This window comes from Siphateles boraxobius, unplaced genomic scaffold (assembly GCF_051911475.1).
Source record: "Siphateles boraxobius isolate OS27281-9 unplaced genomic scaffold, OSU_SipBor_1 13, whole genome shotgun sequence".
Taxonomy (NCBI): Eukaryota; Metazoa; Chordata; class Actinopteri; order Cypriniformes; family Leuciscidae; genus Siphateles; species Siphateles boraxobius.
Genome location: NW_027508733.1, coordinates 837,501 through 857,500, shown reverse-complemented (window position 1 = coordinate 857,500; position 20,000 = coordinate 837,501). Strand labels below are relative to the sequence as shown.

The following is a 20,000-nucleotide window of genomic DNA, read 5'->3' as shown; positions in this document are numbered from 1 at the left end:
CTAATTATTTACTTATTCTGTCAAAAAGTTTAAAAAATTTTAAATTCTACTCGTCAAAATCTACTAAAATCTGATTCATAATGTGATAATTCTGTAATTTTTGACTTTTTATTTAGTTAATATGTCATAATTGATTTCACAATTTCAACATTAAGACATTAAAAGTCAAAATTGTTAGTATATCAATTTTAGTATTTCATAATTTCGAAGTTTTAATGTTAGAATTCATTCTCATAATTATAACTTTTAAGTTAGAATTTTGACTTGTCATCTCTTAAATAGGACTTAGTATGTTATGATTTTAATATGTCAATTTCAACTTTGACAATTTTTTTATCTCATAATTGATTTAGTATGTCAATTTTGACTATGTCTGTCAATTTTTTTAAAATCTTATAATTATGATTTAGTATGTCAATTTTGACATTTTAAGTCAAATTTTTGTCATAATTATGACATTAAAAATTCACAATTCTGACTTAGTATGTCAATTTTAGTATAAATTTAGTCTTTTCTGTCATAATTTTCTTATCTCATAATTCGGACAGAATTTCAACTTCTCATCGAATAAATATGACTTAGTATGTTATATCAATGTTATTTTCAATTTCAACTGTTATAATTTTAACCTGATTCAATTTCAATGTTTTAATCTCAATTACGATTCAGTATGTCATAATTTCGAGTTATATCATTCGAGTTTTCTTATAATTATTATTTTTTAATCTCATAATTAGGATTCAGGATGTCATAATTTTGAGTTATGTCATAATTTTGTCCTTTTCAAGTCAAATCAAAATCTGATATAAATATTAATATGGTTAAATAAATATTAAAATATGTATATGTGTGTGCAATACTCAGTAAACAGTGAGGAAACTATATAAAATAATAATAAACAAAGAAGGATGTGTTACTGTGTTTTAGAGCGCCATCTTCTGGCTGGAGTGTCTGTGTGTTGCAGTCATTTTGAACTGAGTTTACAGGACAGTTAATCACAGAGATCAACACACACACACACACTTACCCGTGACGCCCCGAACCCTTGTCTCTAGCAATTTTCATGCCTTTAAGACTAACACACACAAAACAAACACAAATCTCTCATTAGTGGCACTGTGTGTGTGTGTGCCAATCCAGTCACAGCTCCTAAATATGAACCCGCGTGTGTGTGAGTCTTTAAACCTCAGTCTAGACACTTGGTTACAGACAAAAACACAAGTCTCTCTGTGTGCGTGTGTTTAAGTTCACTTCACATTTAATTCTGCTCAGTAACCATCCAGATACAGGGTTAAAAGACTGACTGACTGAAATATAACAATTTCTTCTGTTTTTAAGTGTCATTCAGGGGCGGGGCTTATCTGAAACAGTTTGTGATTGGTTGTACAGAAGTTAGAAGAAAAATGTTTTTATTCACAATTCGCTTAAAAATGCAAAAATGAAACCCTCGTAAGGCAAGTGTGTTCGCTCGGCAGCCATCTTGGAATCGCCCTCGAGCGGTTATTTATCGACAAGTGCAGCTCCATCTATTTGAACGCAGACAAAAATATTTGGCTAAAAACACCAAGATATAAACATAGTTTTCAGAAAGTGATACATTTTTATATGCGTTAAGAAGACATTTCTGTCTAGAAATCTAAACATTTATTTGCTTGTTACTTTAGCGAATACATTTTTAAATTTCTAGAAAAAAAAGTCACGTTACGTGACTACGTTAATAAAATTAAAATCAGGAATAAACTCTGACAACAATGGCATCCATCATTAGCTAAAATCACACAAATAAAACAATATTATTTTGGCTGATTCAGCGAATATGTCTTCCGGCTCGCGATTGGCTCGTTTCGACTGAGAGGCGGGGCTACAGATGCCATATTGAGTGCTATGATTTCTCTCGTACCCTTTATAATGACTCTGAATAAACATTCAACGTGATTTTTTTTGTCAATTTTGACTTTAACCTTATGACTTAGTATATCATAATTTCAATTCAATTTTGACTTTTTGATTTAGTAATTATGAGTTTGTCATAAATATGACTTAGTATGTCATAATTCCAACTTTTTTTCAATTTTCGATTGATGTCTAATTTATTTTGTAATCTCATAACTATGACTTAGTAGTGACATTTAAAGGGTCAAAATTCTTACTAAGTAAATTAAAACGTTTCTCGTAATTATGAGATTTTGATTTCAACTCATAAATATGACTTAAGTCATAATTTAAACTTTTTGGTAATTTCAATTGATGTCGATTTTTACTTTTTAATCTCATATTTATGACTAATGGCCCTTTCAGACAGGACACATTTATTTCAATGGTTAGCGCCGCGCGAGGGCGGTTTGTTGCTGTGTCGACCAAAGTGCGCGCGCAACGGTCAAAGTTAAAAATATTTCAATTTTCGCCACTCTGTGATGATTACCTGAGCGGCCTATATTAACGGGGCGTCCAAACAAGTGCGGAAAGCAAAATGGATGAACAGCTAGTGTGTGTCGGAATTTCCGTAGCTATACAATACAAGTTTGCGGTCGTATAGGGACATCAGAAGAAAAGCTGTGTCATGGAGACATATCTCAATTAAAGTTAGCATGCTAGAAGCTATCGCTAGCTTCTTAGCATGGGACAGATACATTTTTTGCTGCTGACCGAAAGGTGGAACAACACTCAAATGACTAGACGTATATACTCTCGCTAAAAGTTGACAACTCTGCCTACTTTTCTCTGGCCAGCGTAGCGCAAATCACTTTGCATCTGAAGGGCTAGGCTGAACCTAGCGGCCAGCGCCGCGCATTCTGCATCCTGTCTGAAAGGGCTATTAGTATGTCAGAATTTTGACCTTTAAATGTCCCAACTAAGTACATTTAAATTTAAAACATCTCGTAATTATGATTTTGTCAGAATTTTTACTTTTAATCGCATAAATATGACTGTCATCATTTCGACTATTCATCTCGGTAATAATGAATAAGTATCGTCAGAATTTCGACTGATGTCATAATGATTTACCAAAGCGTGATTTTCTTTTCTTATCTGACTATTCCGTACACGTGACTACACTACTTTTGAAACGCTCATTATTGAGTTCAAGTTTCACATAGTACACACTACAGTTTATGTACTGCACAGTACGCTAGTGTTGCAGTGCTGACGCAGCCACACACACACACACACACATACACACAGAGGTCTCTGTTCCTGCTGGTCTTCCCAGGATTCCTCTGTAAACGCAGGGGTGTGTTGTGTTTAAACACAGTGGTGCGTCCCACCACTGACCCCCCCGCCTCCATCTGCAACGTGGTACGAGCCAAACGTCCCGACACACACAGAGAGAATCAGCTGCAGCGAGAGACACACACACACACACTGACACACAGGAAGTGCTTTTATCCTGAGCATCCCAGCAGAGATCAGGTACTGCGTCCTGGATCTTTATGGGACGTGTGTGTGTGTGTGTGTGTGTGTGTGTGTGTGTGTGTGTGTGTGTGTGTGTGTGTGTGTGTGTGTGTGTGTGTGTGAGACGCATTTAAATTCACTGGACTGAGAGGTTTCAATGGAATGTCGTGGAACGCATGTCACATGATCAAGGTAAAGTCACATGACCAGAGTCAAACTCTTCAGTGTTCGGACAGGAAAGTTCTCGTTCGATTTACGCCCGTTTCAATGTGAATCTCGATGTTACTGCTGTAAGTGTATGAATGAAACATGAGAGGATGTGAATGTCTCAGTGTCGCCTGTGCTGGACTACACTGAGTGTGTGTGAAGCGTGTGTTCGACACACTGATGATGGACGCGTGTGTCGCACCACAGCCCGAGTCCTTTACCAAGCATCAGACGCCACACTGCTGTCATTAAACTGACCTGTCTAGTTAGATGGTATATTTCTACTCTGCCAATCAAACTTGGTGTACAGTAGAGCTTGGTTACTATGTGGTTGCTAGGATGTTGCTAAGTGATTACTAGGGCAATTGCTATGGTGTTGTGGCTGGTTGTTATGCAGTTGCTAGGGTGTTATGGATGGTTGGTATGCGGTTGCAAGGATGTTCTAAGTGATTGTTAGGTTGTTGCTAAGTGGTTACTAGGGCAATTTCTAGGGTGTTGTGGATGGTTGCTATGCAGTTGCTAGGGTATTGTGGTTGTTTACTATGGAGTTGCTAGGGTGTTCTAAGTGATTGCTAAGAGGTTACAAGGGTGTTGTGGCTGGTTGCTATGCAGTTGCTAGGGTGTTCTATGTGATTGCTAGGATGTCACTTAGTGGTTACTAGGGCAATTGCTATGGTATTGTGGCTGGTTGCTATGCTGTTGCTATGGTGTTGTGAATAGTTATGTGGTTGCTAGGATGTTGCTAAGTAGTTACTATGGCAATTGCTATGATGTTGTGGCTGGTTGCTATGCAGTTGCTAGGGTGTTCTAAGTGATTTCTAGGATTTTGCTAAGTGGTTGCTAGGGCAATTGCTAGGGTGTTGTGGCTTATTGCTACATGGTTGTGAGGGATGTTCTAAGTGATTGCTAGGATGTTGCTAAGGGGTTACTAGGGAAATTGCTAGGGTGTTGTAGCTGGTTGATATGCGGTTGCTAGGGTGTTCTAAGTGATTGCTAGAAGGCTGCTAAGTGGTTACTAGGGCAATTGCTGTGGTGCTGTGGTTGGTTGCTATGCAGTTACTAGGGTGTTGTGGATGGTTGCTAGGATGTTCTTAGTGATTCCTAGGATGTTGCTAAGCGATTACTAGGGCAATTGCTATGGTATTGTGGCTGGTTGCTATGTGGTTGCTAGGCTGATCTAAGCGATTGCTAGGATGTTGCTTTGTGATAACTAGGGCAATTGCTATGGTGTTGTGGCTGGTTGCTGTGCGGTTGCTAGGGATTTCTAGGTGATTGCTGGTATGTTGCTGAGTGTTTGCAAGGACATTGCTATTGTGATGTGCCTTGTTGCTATGTGTTTGCTAAGGAGTTCTGGCTGGTTGTTATGGAGTTGTGGCTGGTTTCTGTGCGGTTGCTAGGAAGTTGTGGCTGGTTGCTATGGATTTCTAAGTGAATGCTAGTATGTTGCTGAGTGTTTACAAGGGCATGTCTTGTGTGATGTGCCTTGTTGCTATGTGGTTGCTAAGGAGTTGTGGCTGGTTTCTGTGCGCTTTCTTCCTGTCTGGCATGAAAAGTCTCTGTGACCTTCGGGTCCCTCCTTTGATGTGCGCCAGTGGAGGGTTTTTATCATCCAGCAGGTGTGAATCGTGAGTGAACACACGAGGACTGGTGACGATTGTTACTAGCGCTGTAATGAGTGAGTGTGTTTGCTGTGTGTGTGTTCTCTCAGATCTGTGTGGTTCTGCTGAGCAGAGGCCTCTGATGACCCAGCGCTCTCTGCCTGGCACTCCGGTCACACACAAACACCTGCCCATCGACCTGCGCACATCGATGGACGGCAAATACAAGGAGATCGCAGAGGTGTGTGAAACGTGTGTGTGTGTGTGTAACGCTTGTCTGTGTAACGTATGGGTGTAATAGGAGTCTGTGTGTGGAATATGTGTGTAATATGATTGCGTAACATGTGTGTGTAACGTGTGTGTGGAACATGAGTGTGTGTGTGTGTGTGTGTGTGTGTGTAACGCTTGTCTGTGTAACGTGTGTGGGTGTAATAGGAGTCTGTGTGTGGAATATGTGTGTAATATGATTGCGTAACATGTGTGTGTAACGTGTGTGTGGAACATGAGTGTGTGGAACGTGTGTGTGTGTGTGTGTGTGTAACGCTTGTCTGTGTAACGTATGGGTGTAATAGGAGTCTGTGTGTGGAATATGTGTGTAATATGATTGCGTAACATATGTGTTTAACGTGTGTGTGGAACATGAGTGTGTGGAACGTGTGTGTGTGTGTGTGTGTGTGTGTAACGCTTGTCTGTGTAACGTGTGTGGGTGTAATAGGAGTCTGTGTGTGGAATATGTGTGTAATATGATTGCGTAACATGTGTGTGTAACGTGTGTGTGGAACATGAGTGTGTGGAACATGTGTGTGTGTGTGTGTGTGTGTAACGCTTGTCTGTGTAACGTGTGTGGGTGTAATAGGAGTCTGTGTGTGGAATATGTGTGTAATATGATTGCGTAACATGTGTGTGTAACGTGTGTGTGGAACATGAGTGTGTGGAACGTGTGTGTGTGTGTGTGTGTAACGCTTGTCTGTGTAACGTGTGTGGGTGTAATAGGAGTCTGTGTGTGGAATATGTGTGTAATATGATTGCGTAACATGTGTGTGTAACGTGTGTGTGGAACATGAGTGTGTGGAACATGTGTGTGTGTGTGTGTGTGTAACGCTTGTCTGTGTAACGTATGGGTGTAATAGGAGTCTGTGTGTGGAATATGTGTGTAATATGATTGCGTAACATGTGTGTGTAACGTGTGTGTGGAACATGAGTGTGTGGAACGTGAGTGTGTGTAACGTGTGTGTGTGTGTGTAACGCTTGTCTGTGTAACGTGTGTGGGTGTAATAGGAGTCTGTGTGTGGAATATGTGTGTAATATGATTGCGTAACGTGTGTGTAACGTGTGTGTGGAACATGAGTGTGTGGAACATGTGTGTGTGTGTGTGTGTGTGTGTAACGCTTGTCTGTGTAACGTATGGGTGTAATAGGAGTCTGTGTGTGGAATATGTGTGTAATATGATTGCGTAACATGTGTGTGTAACGTGTGTGTGGAACATGAGTGTGTGGAACGTGTGTGTGTGTGTGTGTGTGTGTAACGCTTGTCTGTGTAACGTGTGTGGGTGTAATAGGAGTCTGTGTGTGGAATATGTGTGTAATATGATTGCGTAACATGTGTGTGTAACGTGTGTGGGACGTGTGTGCATAGCATTTGTCTGTGTAATGTGTATCTAATATGAGTGTGTGTAACATGTGTATGTAACGTTTGTCTGTGTATCGTGTGTGTGTAATATGATTGTTGGATCTGTGTGTGTGTGTGTGTGTGTAATGCGTGTGTAAGCTATGTGTGTAAAGTGTGTGTATTATAAGTGTTTGTAACGTGTATGTGAGAGTCATGTGTGTCTGTGTGTGTGTGTGACACGTGCGTAATATGAGTGTAGAAGCTGTGCGTGTAACGCGTGTGTGTGTAACGTTTTGTCTGTGTAACGTGTGTGTGTGTGTGTGTGTAATATGAGTGTGTGGAACGTGTGTGACGCGCGTGTGTGTGTGTGTGTGTGTGTGTGTGTGTGTGTGTGTGTGTGTGTGTGTGTGTGTGAGCGTAACGCTTGTCTGTGTAACGTGTGTGTAATATGAGTGTGTGGAATATGTGTGTGTAATATGATTGTGTAACCTGTGTGTGTGACGTGTGTGCATAACATTTGTCTGTGTAATGTGTATATAATATGAGTGTGTGTAACGTTTGTCTGTGTATCGTGTGTGTAATATGATTGTGGGACCTGTGTGATTGTGTAATGCGTGTGTAACCTATGTGTTTAATATCAGTGTAGAAGCTGTGTCTGTAACGCATGTGTGTGTAACGTGTGTGTGTGTGTAATATGAGTGTGTAACGCGCGTGTATTATAAGTGTTTGTAACGTTGTGTGTGTGTGTGTATGAGTGTGGAACCTTTGTGTGTGTAACGTGGTTGTGTGTGTGTGTGTGTGTGTGTGTGTGTGTCATATGAGTCTGTAACCTGGGTGTGTGTAACGTGTGCGTATTTGTGTGTGTGTGTAATATGAGTGTGGGACCCATGTGTGTGTAACGCATATGTGTAACGTGTGTGTAACATGAGTGTTTGTAACGTGTGTGTGTGTGTAATATGTGTGTGTGTGTTGCAGGAGCTGCTGGCGAGGAGTATGACGGACAGTGACATGCGTTGCGCTCCGTACGAGTTTCCCGAAGAGAGTCCCATAGAACAACTGGAGGAGAAACGCCACCGCCTGGAGCGACAGATCAGTCAGGACGTCAAGTAAAACACACACACACACACACACACACACACACACTGCGTCCTAACCTGGTTTACTAACTCATTTTTCCACACGCACTGAAAGTGAGTCTCAGCTAATCAGAATTTATTGGATGTTTCTTATACTTTATATGAAGTGGGATTTTGGACCAGTGAAATTTCACTATGATTTATCGCTAGCATTAATACATTAATGATGGGTCATAACTATATGAAAAAATGTGTAATTGTATTTTTATATTATTTTGCTTTATGAAAAAAAATTATCTAAATTATATATATATATATATATATATATATATATATATATGAAGATATGTATGAGATATAAATATGAATTATACATTAAATAAAACATTATACAATTATTAATAAATAAAGTGTTATTAACGTTAACAAATATTAATCATATTTAAAAATATAACTGATTATTATTAATATTAGTATTTAATTATATATTTTTATATTTTTTTCCACACACAAAAAAACAGACCCAAGTTAAAATTATATTATTATTATTATTGTTAAAAAACTAGTTACAAATAATAATACAGTAAAATAATATATTAGATAAAAATATAAAATTAGAACAATATTAATAATAGTAATACATAAATACATAAATAAAATATTCTAATGATATTTATTAATAATATTTGTAAATATTATTTATTCTTAATAATACGCTATTTTAATGTATTAATTAAAATAAACATATAATTGAATTAAAGTAAATGTATAAATACAGCAACTTTCTCTTCTAAATGAGATCCCGAAGATCTTTAGACTGACGCAAACGGATAACTCGACGTTCGTGATTCCATAAAAAGATTCAGTTCAAAGGAGTCAATCATGTGTGAATCATTCGGCTGTAGATCGTGGGAAACTCTGCCGGAGTCTTTGAACACACACTTATATTCACACGAAACAACATGTTGAGAGTGTGTCTGAAGCGTCTCTAATCGCTGCACCTGCTCAGGCGTTTGGTTTGTGATCTGTGTGAATTCTTTGCTTCCCAAAACACACCACGACAAACAGCAGACGTTCATAACCACACGGTTTGGCTGCGTTTCATCAGTTTGTGTGGGTGTGTTTTGGGTTTGTGTCGCTTACAGATGCTTAAACACACACACACACACTTTCTGCTCGGATGGAGAGTTTCAGATTCCCTCGGCTGCCGTTTAAATGAACATTTCTTCACAGAAATCAATCAGCATTAGTCAGAGTGATTTATACTCTCTTCTCGTGTGTGTGTGTGTGTGTGTGTGTGTGTGTGTGTGTGTGTGTGTGTGTGTGTGTTACTCACTCAAATCTGCTGCTTTGCCTCACGTCCTTCAAGGCTTGAGCCAGAGATTCTGCTGCGTGCCAAACAAGACTTCATGAAAATAGACAGCGCAACCGACCTGGAGTGAGTGTCTGCTTTCCGTCCGTCCGTGTGTGTGTGTGTGTGTGTGTGTGTGTGTGTGTGTGTCTCAAGGTGTGTGTTTATCCGCAGGTATATGCAGGACAGTCACGAGGACGCGGTCGACCAGCATCACATGGAGCGCGAGACGCTCGTAGAGAAAGAGTTCCAGCGCGTGTCCATCTCGGGAGAGGAGAAGTGCGGGGTGAGAACGAGAAACACACACTTCACAACGAGCTTCAGTTAGCTTGTCTGAAAATATTAATAAATAATACTGATCAAAACAACCAAAATTAACTTCAAAATGTTGTATTTAGCTAAGATAAAACAAAAACATCTTTATCGGTGTTGATTTTTTTTGTACTAGGAAACACAAAACAACTAAAACGTTCTAAAACAAGATCAATTAAAAGTGTAATATTACAATTTTTATGAAATTCACAAATGTTCTAATATTAAAATCAGCCGTTCACTTTTAAATTTAATGAGGATTATGATATAAATGTACATTGCTATATATACTAATGCGTTTTAAAAAGTTAAAGTATAAACAACAACAGTTAATGTTTTTATTTAATTCAAAATATGAATAAATACTGTAATTGTATGTAAAAAATACTAAAGCACAGATTAAAATAATCAATTAAAATTCAACTGAAACTGCAACATTAAATGTACAAATATAGAAATGACTAATTAAATGTAAAAAGGTTATAATATGTGTAATGTTAATATTAGTATAAATGTTTTCTACTATTGAAATCATAGAATGTTATACATATATTTTGTTTTTGTAGATTATTTTCATGTGATTTTCACTTTAAATTTAGAGAGATTTAAGATTAAAACAAGTTTTGTTAAAGATGTTCAATTTGTTTATTAGTTTTATTTAAAACAGGATAACTCATGCAACTGATGGAAATACTTTTTTATATAAATTAAAGTTTTGTTTTCAAATTAATCTTGTTTTATGGATGTTTAGATATTTTACTGGAAAACAGGATAAATATAATGATTGTTATATTCATGATTGTTAGAGAGAATTAATGAGAGAATTAATGAGACAATTCAGAATGAATAAATTGTTTTTATCAATTATCAACGTGAATAAATGGATTAACAAGTCTGTTAATTGATTTTCAAAACTTATTTTGTTGTTGGCTAAAACTATATATAAAAAAAGGTTATCAAATATAAAGCTGAAATAAAATATAATATAAACATCAACTGAAAAACTTAGCTGAAAATAAGTAATGTTGCCATGGCAACTAACTGAAATAATATAATTTCAAGTTGAAGAAGTAAAATAACAAACTACAAAAGAAAAAGAAATGAAATAAAATTGACAAAAGCACATATAACTCACTAAAACATAAGTTAAAAGGAAAACTGAAAATATAAAAAGCCAATTACAAATTGACATTACAATACTATACAAATAATATTAATCAAAACAACCGATTAATAAATACATGGATAAATAAGCAAATTGATGATGCAAAATTAAATTTAGCTAATATGAAAAGTATTTTAATAAAATTAAAAACAATTCTGTGTCATAACAAATGACCTAAATGCTCTTAAAACACTATTTTTTATCTTAAGATATTAAATTCTATTATCTCAAGACATTAAATTCTATTATCTGAAGATATTAAATTCTAAATATTAGAAAGTTTTCTCTAAAGTTTGTCCTTCAACTTTTTAACTCAAGATATTCAATTCTATTATCTCAAGATATTATGTTTTCTCTAAGGTTTGTTCTTAAAAATTTACTATCTCTAGATATTAAATTATATCATCTCAATATATTAAATTATATCATCTCAATATATTAATTATATCATCTCAATATATTAATTATATCGTCTCAATATATTAATTATATCATCTCAATATATTAATTATATCATCTCAATATATTAAATTATATCATCTCAATATATTAATTATATCATCTCAATATATTAATTATATCATCTCAATATATTAATTATATCATCTCAATATATTAATTATATCATCTCAATATATTAAATTATATCATCTCAATATATTAAATTATATCATCTCAATATATTAAATTATATCATCTCAATATATTAAATTATATCATCTCAATATATTAAATTATATCATCTCAATATATTAAATTATATCATCTCAATATATTAAATTATATCATCTCAATATATTAAATTATATCATCTCAATATATTAATTATATCATCTCAATATATTAATTATATCATCTCAATATATTAAATTATATCATCTCAATATATTAAATTATATTATATCAATATATATAATTCTATTATCTAAAGATATTATCTAAGTTTTCTCTAAGGTTTGTTCTTAAATTTGTTATTTCAAGAAAATAAATTCTATTATCTCAAGATATTACATTTTCCAAGTTTTCTCTAAGGTTTTATATTCAGTTATTTTCCAAGTTCTCTAAAGTTTTATTCTCAAATTGATCTTTAGTAAGAAGTAACCTGATTCCCAGAGATCCACAGTGATGTGTTGGAGATGTGTTGTGTGTGTTCAGGTGCCGTTCACGGATTTGGTGGACGCAGCGAAGTGTGTGGTGAAGGCCCTGTTCATCAGAGAGAAGTACATCGCTCTGTCTCTGCAGAGCTTCTGTAAGACCACGACTCGATCCCTGCAGGAGCTCAACCAGAGACCGCTGGACATCAGCGTCTTCGAGGACCTCCGCGGGAGTCCTGTCGACTCGGGTGTGTGACACACACACACACACACACACACACATTCACGCGCACGCACACACACACACACACACACACACACACATTCACGCGCACGCACACACACACACACACACACACACACATTCACGCGCACGCACACACACACACACACTCACATGCACGTGCACACACACACACACACACACACACACACGCGCACACACATTCACGCGCACGCACACACACACACACACATACACTCACATGCACGCGCACACACACACACACACACACACACTCACGCGCACGCACGCACGCACACACACACACACACACACACTCACACACACACATTCACGCGCACGCACACACACACACACACTCACACACACACATTCACGCGCACGCACACACACACACACACTCACACACACGTTCACACCATAGAATAGAAAACTTTATTGTCATTCCATTTAAAATACAATGAAATTGCGAATGCCCTTCTAGCTATGTAACATACACATTAACATAGGGCTGGTCCGAATACCATTTTTTGAGCTTCGAAGCTTCGGTAGTATAACACACACACACACGCACACACACGTCTTTTAACTTAAGCAATATTTTTAATAAGGTAGTCTTATAATATTTTTCTCACTGACAAAGTAGGGTAGATTTAAATAAATAAAAACGAAATTTAAATAAATAAAAACGAAATTTAAATAAATAAAAACGAAATTTAAATATAGAAAAACGAAATTTAAATAAAGAAAAACGAAATTTAAATAAAGAAAAACGAAATTTAAATAAAGAAAAACAAAATTTAAATAAAGAAAAACAAAAAATAAACGTGACGCCCCAGTAAAATCTCAAAGTCTCCAATATTTAGCTGTAGATTACTTTAGATTGATAAGGGTAAAAGGATAATACATTTTGTTTCTATTATTCTGTGTTCCACAATGTCAAAGCAACGCAGCTTAACCCAAAACACAAGCTCATGCACTTCTGTCCATACACACTCCGCTGTTCTGCGCTCTAGTCAGAGAATACTCCCGTTGCAGGAACACATTTAGTAGTCCAAGAAGAAGCAAATATATTTATTAAGTAGATATAACGAAGTTATATGCTAAGTATTATATTTCACCAGATTTTATAGTGTAAAACATATTCAAGCGCGAATGAGAACCGTTTTGAGGGGGATGCCAGGTGTGCAAAAAAAAAAAAGAATATTCGAATGTCACATTTTCAAATCGAACACCAACACACTGAACGAATATCCGAATATCCGGGTCCAGCCCTAACATAAACACGACAGATAAATAGAGTTGCACGCGTACTCTGCTGTATATTGCCCACGTACATCATATAATGACAGATGAGCAAATAATTAAGCTATGAAATATGGAATATGGGGTGCAGAGATATTATGTGTGTTGATTAAGATTAAATTCTCTTAATCCAATTACCACCAACAATTACTCAACCCAGCGCTGACGTGTGTGTGTGTGTGTGTGTGTCTCAGACATGCGCGTTCACATGCCGGTGTCAGAAACACACCCGTACGACGGGCGGCACATGAAGAACCTGCCGCCGGACGCCGGATACTCCTGTGCGATGCTGGACGGGGTCGTTCACGTCTACACGGCGCAGAACCCCACGGACAAGTGAGTTTCAGGGATGAGCTGACTGAAAACTTCCTCTGAATAAAGGCTTTCCCGCCGGATGGCTCTAGGAACGGTTCCCGAGAACTAATGGTTCGCTTAGGAACGTTTTCCTGGTTGCGTTCGCAGCGCCAGTAGGAACTCTGACGGCGATGATTTTGACGGCGCTGAGAACGACTGAGCTCACAGTGCTCACATTCTCCGTGTTCATTAGTTTATGATCTGTCTAACAGTCCTGTCTAATACAGTATTAGAGCTGTTATACATAGAAAGTAGACAGTAATAAAGTTATTAGCGTATGTGTGTGTTTGATGTCCAGTGTTGCCAGGGCCGGCGCCACGGGGGGGCGTGAGGGGCGACGCCCCCTCAACGGGACTCTCCCGCCCCCTCAGATCACCATGAATGTAAACGGGATTTTACTGATAAAATATGCTATTTAAAAATCACATTTTGCCAATTACATTTTCACATTTTCGTGAATATTAACCTAAATTTATATTTTAGTTAGCCCTTTCACTCGTAAGTTTAAAATATTCTAACTGACCACCCAGCGTGAGTTTTTCAAGGCGACCGTTATTTAGAACCTGTCGCTTTAATGTTTCCATGGTGACGCGTCATTGCTTGTCACGTGACAGAGCGCAACCGCAACACAGCGCTGAATGAATGATGTGATCTGGTTTTATGTCATTTTTCCTTTTTTATTCAAAATATTCACAAATGTATTAGCTATAGCATGAAACACTGATATTCCGATTGTCAAATATGTGCAAGTGGATGTGTTTTGTTGTTTGTGCCACTGCCACAGTTCAGAGAATCAGATCTGTTGGATTTACAACACGTAATTTCTCCACTAATCATGAAATACATAAGTGGCCGGTGAACTGAAGAAGAAAAGAGCAAAATGTTAAGCTACTTACAGAGTGTGTATCCAACATGTAAAACGTGTCGTCTTATTGTTATGGAAAGGATTATTATTTATTGCCGCTTCCATAGACATTAGTTTGTTTTAAAATTTCACTGATCGAAGCGGCAACGAGCACTTTGATCACTTGATTTAAAAAAACTACACATTTCAGCGCTATAATGACTCTAATTTGACAAACGAACAAAATGAATGCTCTGCTAGTTAACTGGAGATGTTTTATTATTTGTATTGGTACAAATTGGTACATGCCGCAAAGATGTTTTAAAAAGTGGTGGGGAGAATATCGACCCTGGCAAAAAAGTGGTGACGTGCGTTAATGTGAACGCCCCCTCATCAGTTCTCGGCTGGCGCCGGCTATGAGTGTTGCTGAGCAGAAATACATAATCGTGTTTCTCTTGGTCTCCTCAAAGCTGCGTTGGATTTTCTCCTCAGCGTAAAGATTAAGAGCTTCATCTATCACTGTTTTAGATTTTTGTGGAGTAAATATAAAGGCTATAATCTGTGTGTTTACAAAATGGCGGGTGCTGGTGTTTGGCGTGCGTTCGGCCAATCAGGAACAGTAACGTCACGGATAGTTCCTATAGCGCTGGTTTAGACCGACTCTGAAGTAGGAGTAAATTAGTTCCTCCAAAAGGAGTTCCTAGAACTAAAATCGTTCCTAGTTCCTGCGGTGCGAACACGCCAACATCCGGGAACTCCCGCCAATAGTTCTAGGTACTTTGAGAAGGATCATCCGGTGCGAAAGACCATAGAGAGCTAAATTTAGCGTAACCTTCTATTGGGGACGTCCTAGAAAGAAAAACTGGATCATGAAGACACGTGTGTACGGCATAGAGCAAACAACTCAATACTCTAATAAACAAAACATTATTGGGTTAAATAATGACTCATTTCATCCTCAGAAATTAGAAAAATCCCATTTAATAGAGACATCAGTAGCATTATTACTTTCAGTGATACTTAGTAAAAGGATTCCATTAAACACACTTGTAAGATACAATATCTTTATGTTGTTCCTACATTCATTTGGAGATTCGGTGTAAAAAATTATGTATATATTACATATTTTAATGTTAGGAGGAGTAATTAATTAGTGTGTTTTAATTGACTGATAGCACTCATTTATTTGAATAAATATTGTAGTTTTACTTTAAAAGTAAATAGTAAATTAATTTTAAAAAAGTAAATAGTAAAAGAGCCGCACAATGAGGTGCATTCTGGGATATCTAGTCAGGATGCAGAATTTAAATTCAAAATTGAATTTAGCAAAGTAGAATCTGTGTTGTTATTGTTAACTAAAACTATAAAAAGACATTAATTTAAAAGAAATATATAAAAAAATAGTTATTACATGTCAATGTTATTATTGCCAACTAAAAACATTTTCGTTACTTGAAATAAAATAAATGTTTTTTTTTATTTTAGCTAAAAATTTCTAATCTTCAGTTTACGTTGAAGAACTAAAATTACTAGAACTAAAACTATCAATAACATAAACTGAAAATACTATATTGATAGGGATAATATTAGAAATTACTATAGAAATAATGCTGTCAACACAATAATACTGTGGTTTTGAAGAAATAATCTTTAAACGATGTAAATGAGTGTATTTTAGGTTCAGTGTTTTGTATGTAAATTGATGCATCAGTGTTTTGGTGTGTGTGTGTGTGTGTGTGTGTGTGTGTGTGTGTGTGTGTGTGTGTGTGTGTGTGTGTAGGAGCACAGAACTGGACCTGCCGTATCCAGACCTGCAGGAATACATCGCCGATATGAACGTCATGATGGCGCTCATCATCAACGGCCCCGTGTGAGTGACGGATTACCCAGCATGCACTGGGCTCGCTGTACGTGCGCGCGTCTGACGTGTCCTGTTTCCACAGGAAGTCGTTCTGTTACCGGCGGTTACAGTATCTGAGCTCCAAGTTTCAGATGCACGTTCTTCTGAACGAGATGAAGGAGCTCGCCTCGCAGAAGCAAGTGCCACACCGAGACTTCTACAACATACGCAAGGTCACACACACCGTTCACATCCACACTGACTGGCCAATCAGAACACAGAACTGCAATTCCAATTTAACTTCACAGAAGTTGAACTATAATGAGCGGAAATAAATCATTAAATCAACTGAGAAATAGATTATAAACGTGTGGATGAATAGATTATAGAATTGGCATCTTTAGTTATCAAAAATAATCAATATGTATATCGATAAACAAATGAAAAGAAGAAAATACAATATTAATGGAGAATATTAGATTTAAATATCCAAGGAAATAAAATACAAATTAAATTACTAATATTATAATTATCAAAATAAAAAGTTTAAAAAATATATTTATAAAAAATATAATTAATGATATAATTCTATATAAAAAGAACTATAAAAATGTGCAATATTGGAATATATAGAAAATTGAATGTAAGATAATTATTAATAAAGCAACATTTTGAAAGGAATAATATATATAACTATATACAGTATATAAATATATATATGAAATAATGCACATTATTTGAATATCAAAATATATAGAATATTAGAATATAAGATAATTAATACAAATTAAATGACCAATATAGAAATAATTATCAGAATGAAAATCGTTTTACTGTATAATAAATTTAATTACTATAAAATAATTGCAAAATATATATTATATATAATATCACACATTTTATATATATATATATATACACACACACACACACAGGTGAAACTCGAAAAATTTGAATATCGTGCAAAAGTTATAATTGTGATGATTATGGCTTACAGCTTATGAAAAACCCAAATTCAAAATCTCAGAAAATTAGAATATTTCATGAAATAAATAATTAAAACGATTTTAAAAACAGAAATGTCGGCCCTCTGAAAAGTATAATCATGCATATAGTTATATATACTAAATATATTAGTTTCACCTTTTAATCTGAATTACTGAAATACATGAACTGTTGCACGATATTCAAATTCTTCGAGTTTCACCTGTTTATATATGTATATAAAAATATATAATCTATTGATTTTTCTATTGTTTAACCCAGTTAAATTCCAAGTACAACTTATGATTCGAAGGAAGACGTTCCTTAAATTCAGAATTTTGGATGAGAAAAACCATGCAGAAAGGTAGTTGTAAAGTTCCCTAGTTCCCGAAGAAACGGTTGTTGTGGTGACTCTTGCGTCTGTCAGGTGGACACACACATCCACGCCTCGTCCTGCATGAATCAGAAGCACCTCCTGCGCTTCATCAAGCGAGCGATGAAGAAATCCCCGGACGAGATCGTGCATGTGGAGAACGGTCGAGGACAGACACTGATGGAGGTGTTCGAGAACATGAACCTGACGGCCTATGACCTCAGCGTCGACACACTCGACATGCACGCGGTGAGACATGCAGCGCTGTGTGTGACGCGCCTGATTAACAAACAGCTAGCTAACTGTGACTTTCTGAAATGCATAACTTAGTTTCCCTCTGATAACAGATCACTGTAAACTGTAATGTGGACTGCTTTGAAATGATGTGTAATGTTAAAAGCGCTGTACAAATAAATGTGAATTAAATTGAATTTAAAGGAAGACATTTCTTAAATTTAGAATTTTGGATGAGAAAAACAATGCAGGATATAAAACGCATCAGACAGTCTTTGGACTATAGTTTGTTCCTAGTTCCCTTCACTTGAAACCGGTCTACGGGGAAAAACAGGATCAAAATTAATAAGAATGCTTACAAAAACATAGATATAGTGCACAAGTTCTTGTTTTTAATATTTATAAGCTATCACACGAGCAAGCGTGCTGTTTTCCCCAATAACAAGCGTTACACTTTACAGGTGAAACTCGAAAAATTTGAATAACAGTTCTTGTATTTCAGTAATTCAGATTAAAAGGTGAAACTAATATATTTAGTATATACTGTATACATATGCGTGATTATACTTTTCAGAGGGCCGACATTTCTGTGTTTAAAATCCTTTTTTTTTTTATTGATTTCATGAAATTTGGAAATTTTGAATTTGGGGTTTTCATAAGCTGTAAGCCATAATAATCACAATTATGACTTTTGCACGATATTCTACTTGTTCGAGTTTCACCTGTATTTCACAGTGTCCTTGTTACATGTACTTACCGTAGTACTAACAGTAAATTATGCATAATTACATGCAACTAACCCTCAACCAAACCCTAACCCTATAGTAAGTACATGTAGTTAATTAATATTACTCAGTGCTTAAATATATAATTACACTGTAACAATGACACCTTAAAATAAAGTGTAACCACGATAAGTTATTATGCTATTAGTGGACTTACATTTTAGACACAATATTGTCTGTTTTTCCTCTATTTTGCCAACGAAAACAGTTCCAAACAGTCTCCGAGCAAGTCTCAGTTTCCGTACCGAATGAATCGTTCTAATGAACGACTCAACGATTCACTCACTCACTTCTGCTTTGTCCCTGAATGAATCAGAAGTTTTGAACGAATCGTTTGAGTGAATGATTCAATGACTCACTCGGATCTCATTTTAGCTGAAGGACAAAGATTGAATTTTGGTTTCTTTTCAGTCATGATTGTAAAATGCTTTTCTTACTCTGTTATATCTCTTATCTCTGTTATATTTACAATGTTATCTCATATTTCGCTCTTAATAGTCTATTTACACATTTATTTCATCTCTTTGACCACTGCAAAAAATGCTTTTCTTAGTATTTTTGTCTTGTTTACAGTCTAAATATCTAAAAATACTTAAATCAAGATGCATTTACTAGATGAGTGAAATGATATAAGATATTATGTCCTGTTTTCCGGGGGAATTAATCAAAATTAAGTGAGTTGATGCTTAAAACAAGCAAAATGATCTGCCATGGGGTGAGAAAAATAATGTTAATTCAAACAGAAACAAGGTTATTTTTTCTGACCGCATTGGCAGATCATTTTTAAAACAAGACATTAATATCTTGTGTAACTTTACTACTTTAGTAGATATTTGGACTGAAAACAAGACAAAAATACTAAGTAAGAAAAGCATTTTTTGCAGTGGTCAAAGAGATGAAATAAATGTATAAATAGACTATTAAGTGCGAAATATGATATATATATATAAATATAACAGAGATAAAGTAATAGCAGTGGCATTGCGTATACGAGGCCTCAGACGGTTTCTTTGAATCGTGTCGAGTCTTCTTCATTTATGCAGCGCTTTTAACATTATAGATTGCTTCAAAGCAGCTCTACAGTGATAATAGGAAATAAAATAATAAAAACACGTTCGCCTGACGCTTCCTCCGCAGGACAGAAACACGTTCCATCGCTTCGACAAATTCAACTCCAAATACAATCCCATCGGAGAGTCCATTCTCAGAGAGATCTTCATCAAAACAGACAAC

At 36.0% G+C, this 20,000-nt stretch overlaps 2 protein-coding genes across 3 annotated transcripts in view; one reads left to right on the top strand and one right to left on the bottom strand.

The window, feature by feature from the left end:
- LOC143735712 (uncharacterized) overlaps positions 1 to 20,000 on the bottom strand; it is a 237,035-nt gene that overhangs the window by 117,507 nt on the left and 99,528 nt on the right. The window lies entirely within an intron of this gene.
- The window catches only part of ampd2a (adenosine monophosphate deaminase 2a), a 33,801-nt gene that overhangs the window by 5,628 nt on the left and 8,173 nt on the right, over positions 1 to 20,000 (top strand). For both annotated transcript variants that reach the window (XM_077225866.1, XM_077225865.1), the window contains exons 2-11: positions 5,309 to 5,439; positions 7,782 to 7,912; positions 9,252 to 9,320; positions 9,408 to 9,519; positions 11,866 to 12,052; positions 13,548 to 13,689; positions 16,332 to 16,421; positions 16,495 to 16,624; positions 17,803 to 17,997; positions 19,905 to 20,000. The exon at positions 19,905 to 20,000 is cut by the window's right edge and continues 36 nt beyond it. In XM_077225866.1, coding sequence (XP_077081981.1) covers positions 5,309 to 5,439; positions 7,782 to 7,912; positions 9,252 to 9,320; positions 9,408 to 9,519; positions 11,866 to 12,052; positions 13,548 to 13,689; positions 16,332 to 16,421; positions 16,495 to 16,624; positions 17,803 to 17,997; positions 19,905 to 20,000 — 1,283 coding nt within the window. The remainder of the gene's footprint in view (positions 1 to 5,308; positions 5,440 to 7,781; positions 7,913 to 9,251; positions 9,321 to 9,407; positions 9,520 to 11,865; positions 12,053 to 13,547; positions 13,690 to 16,331; positions 16,422 to 16,494; positions 16,625 to 17,802; positions 17,998 to 19,904) is intronic.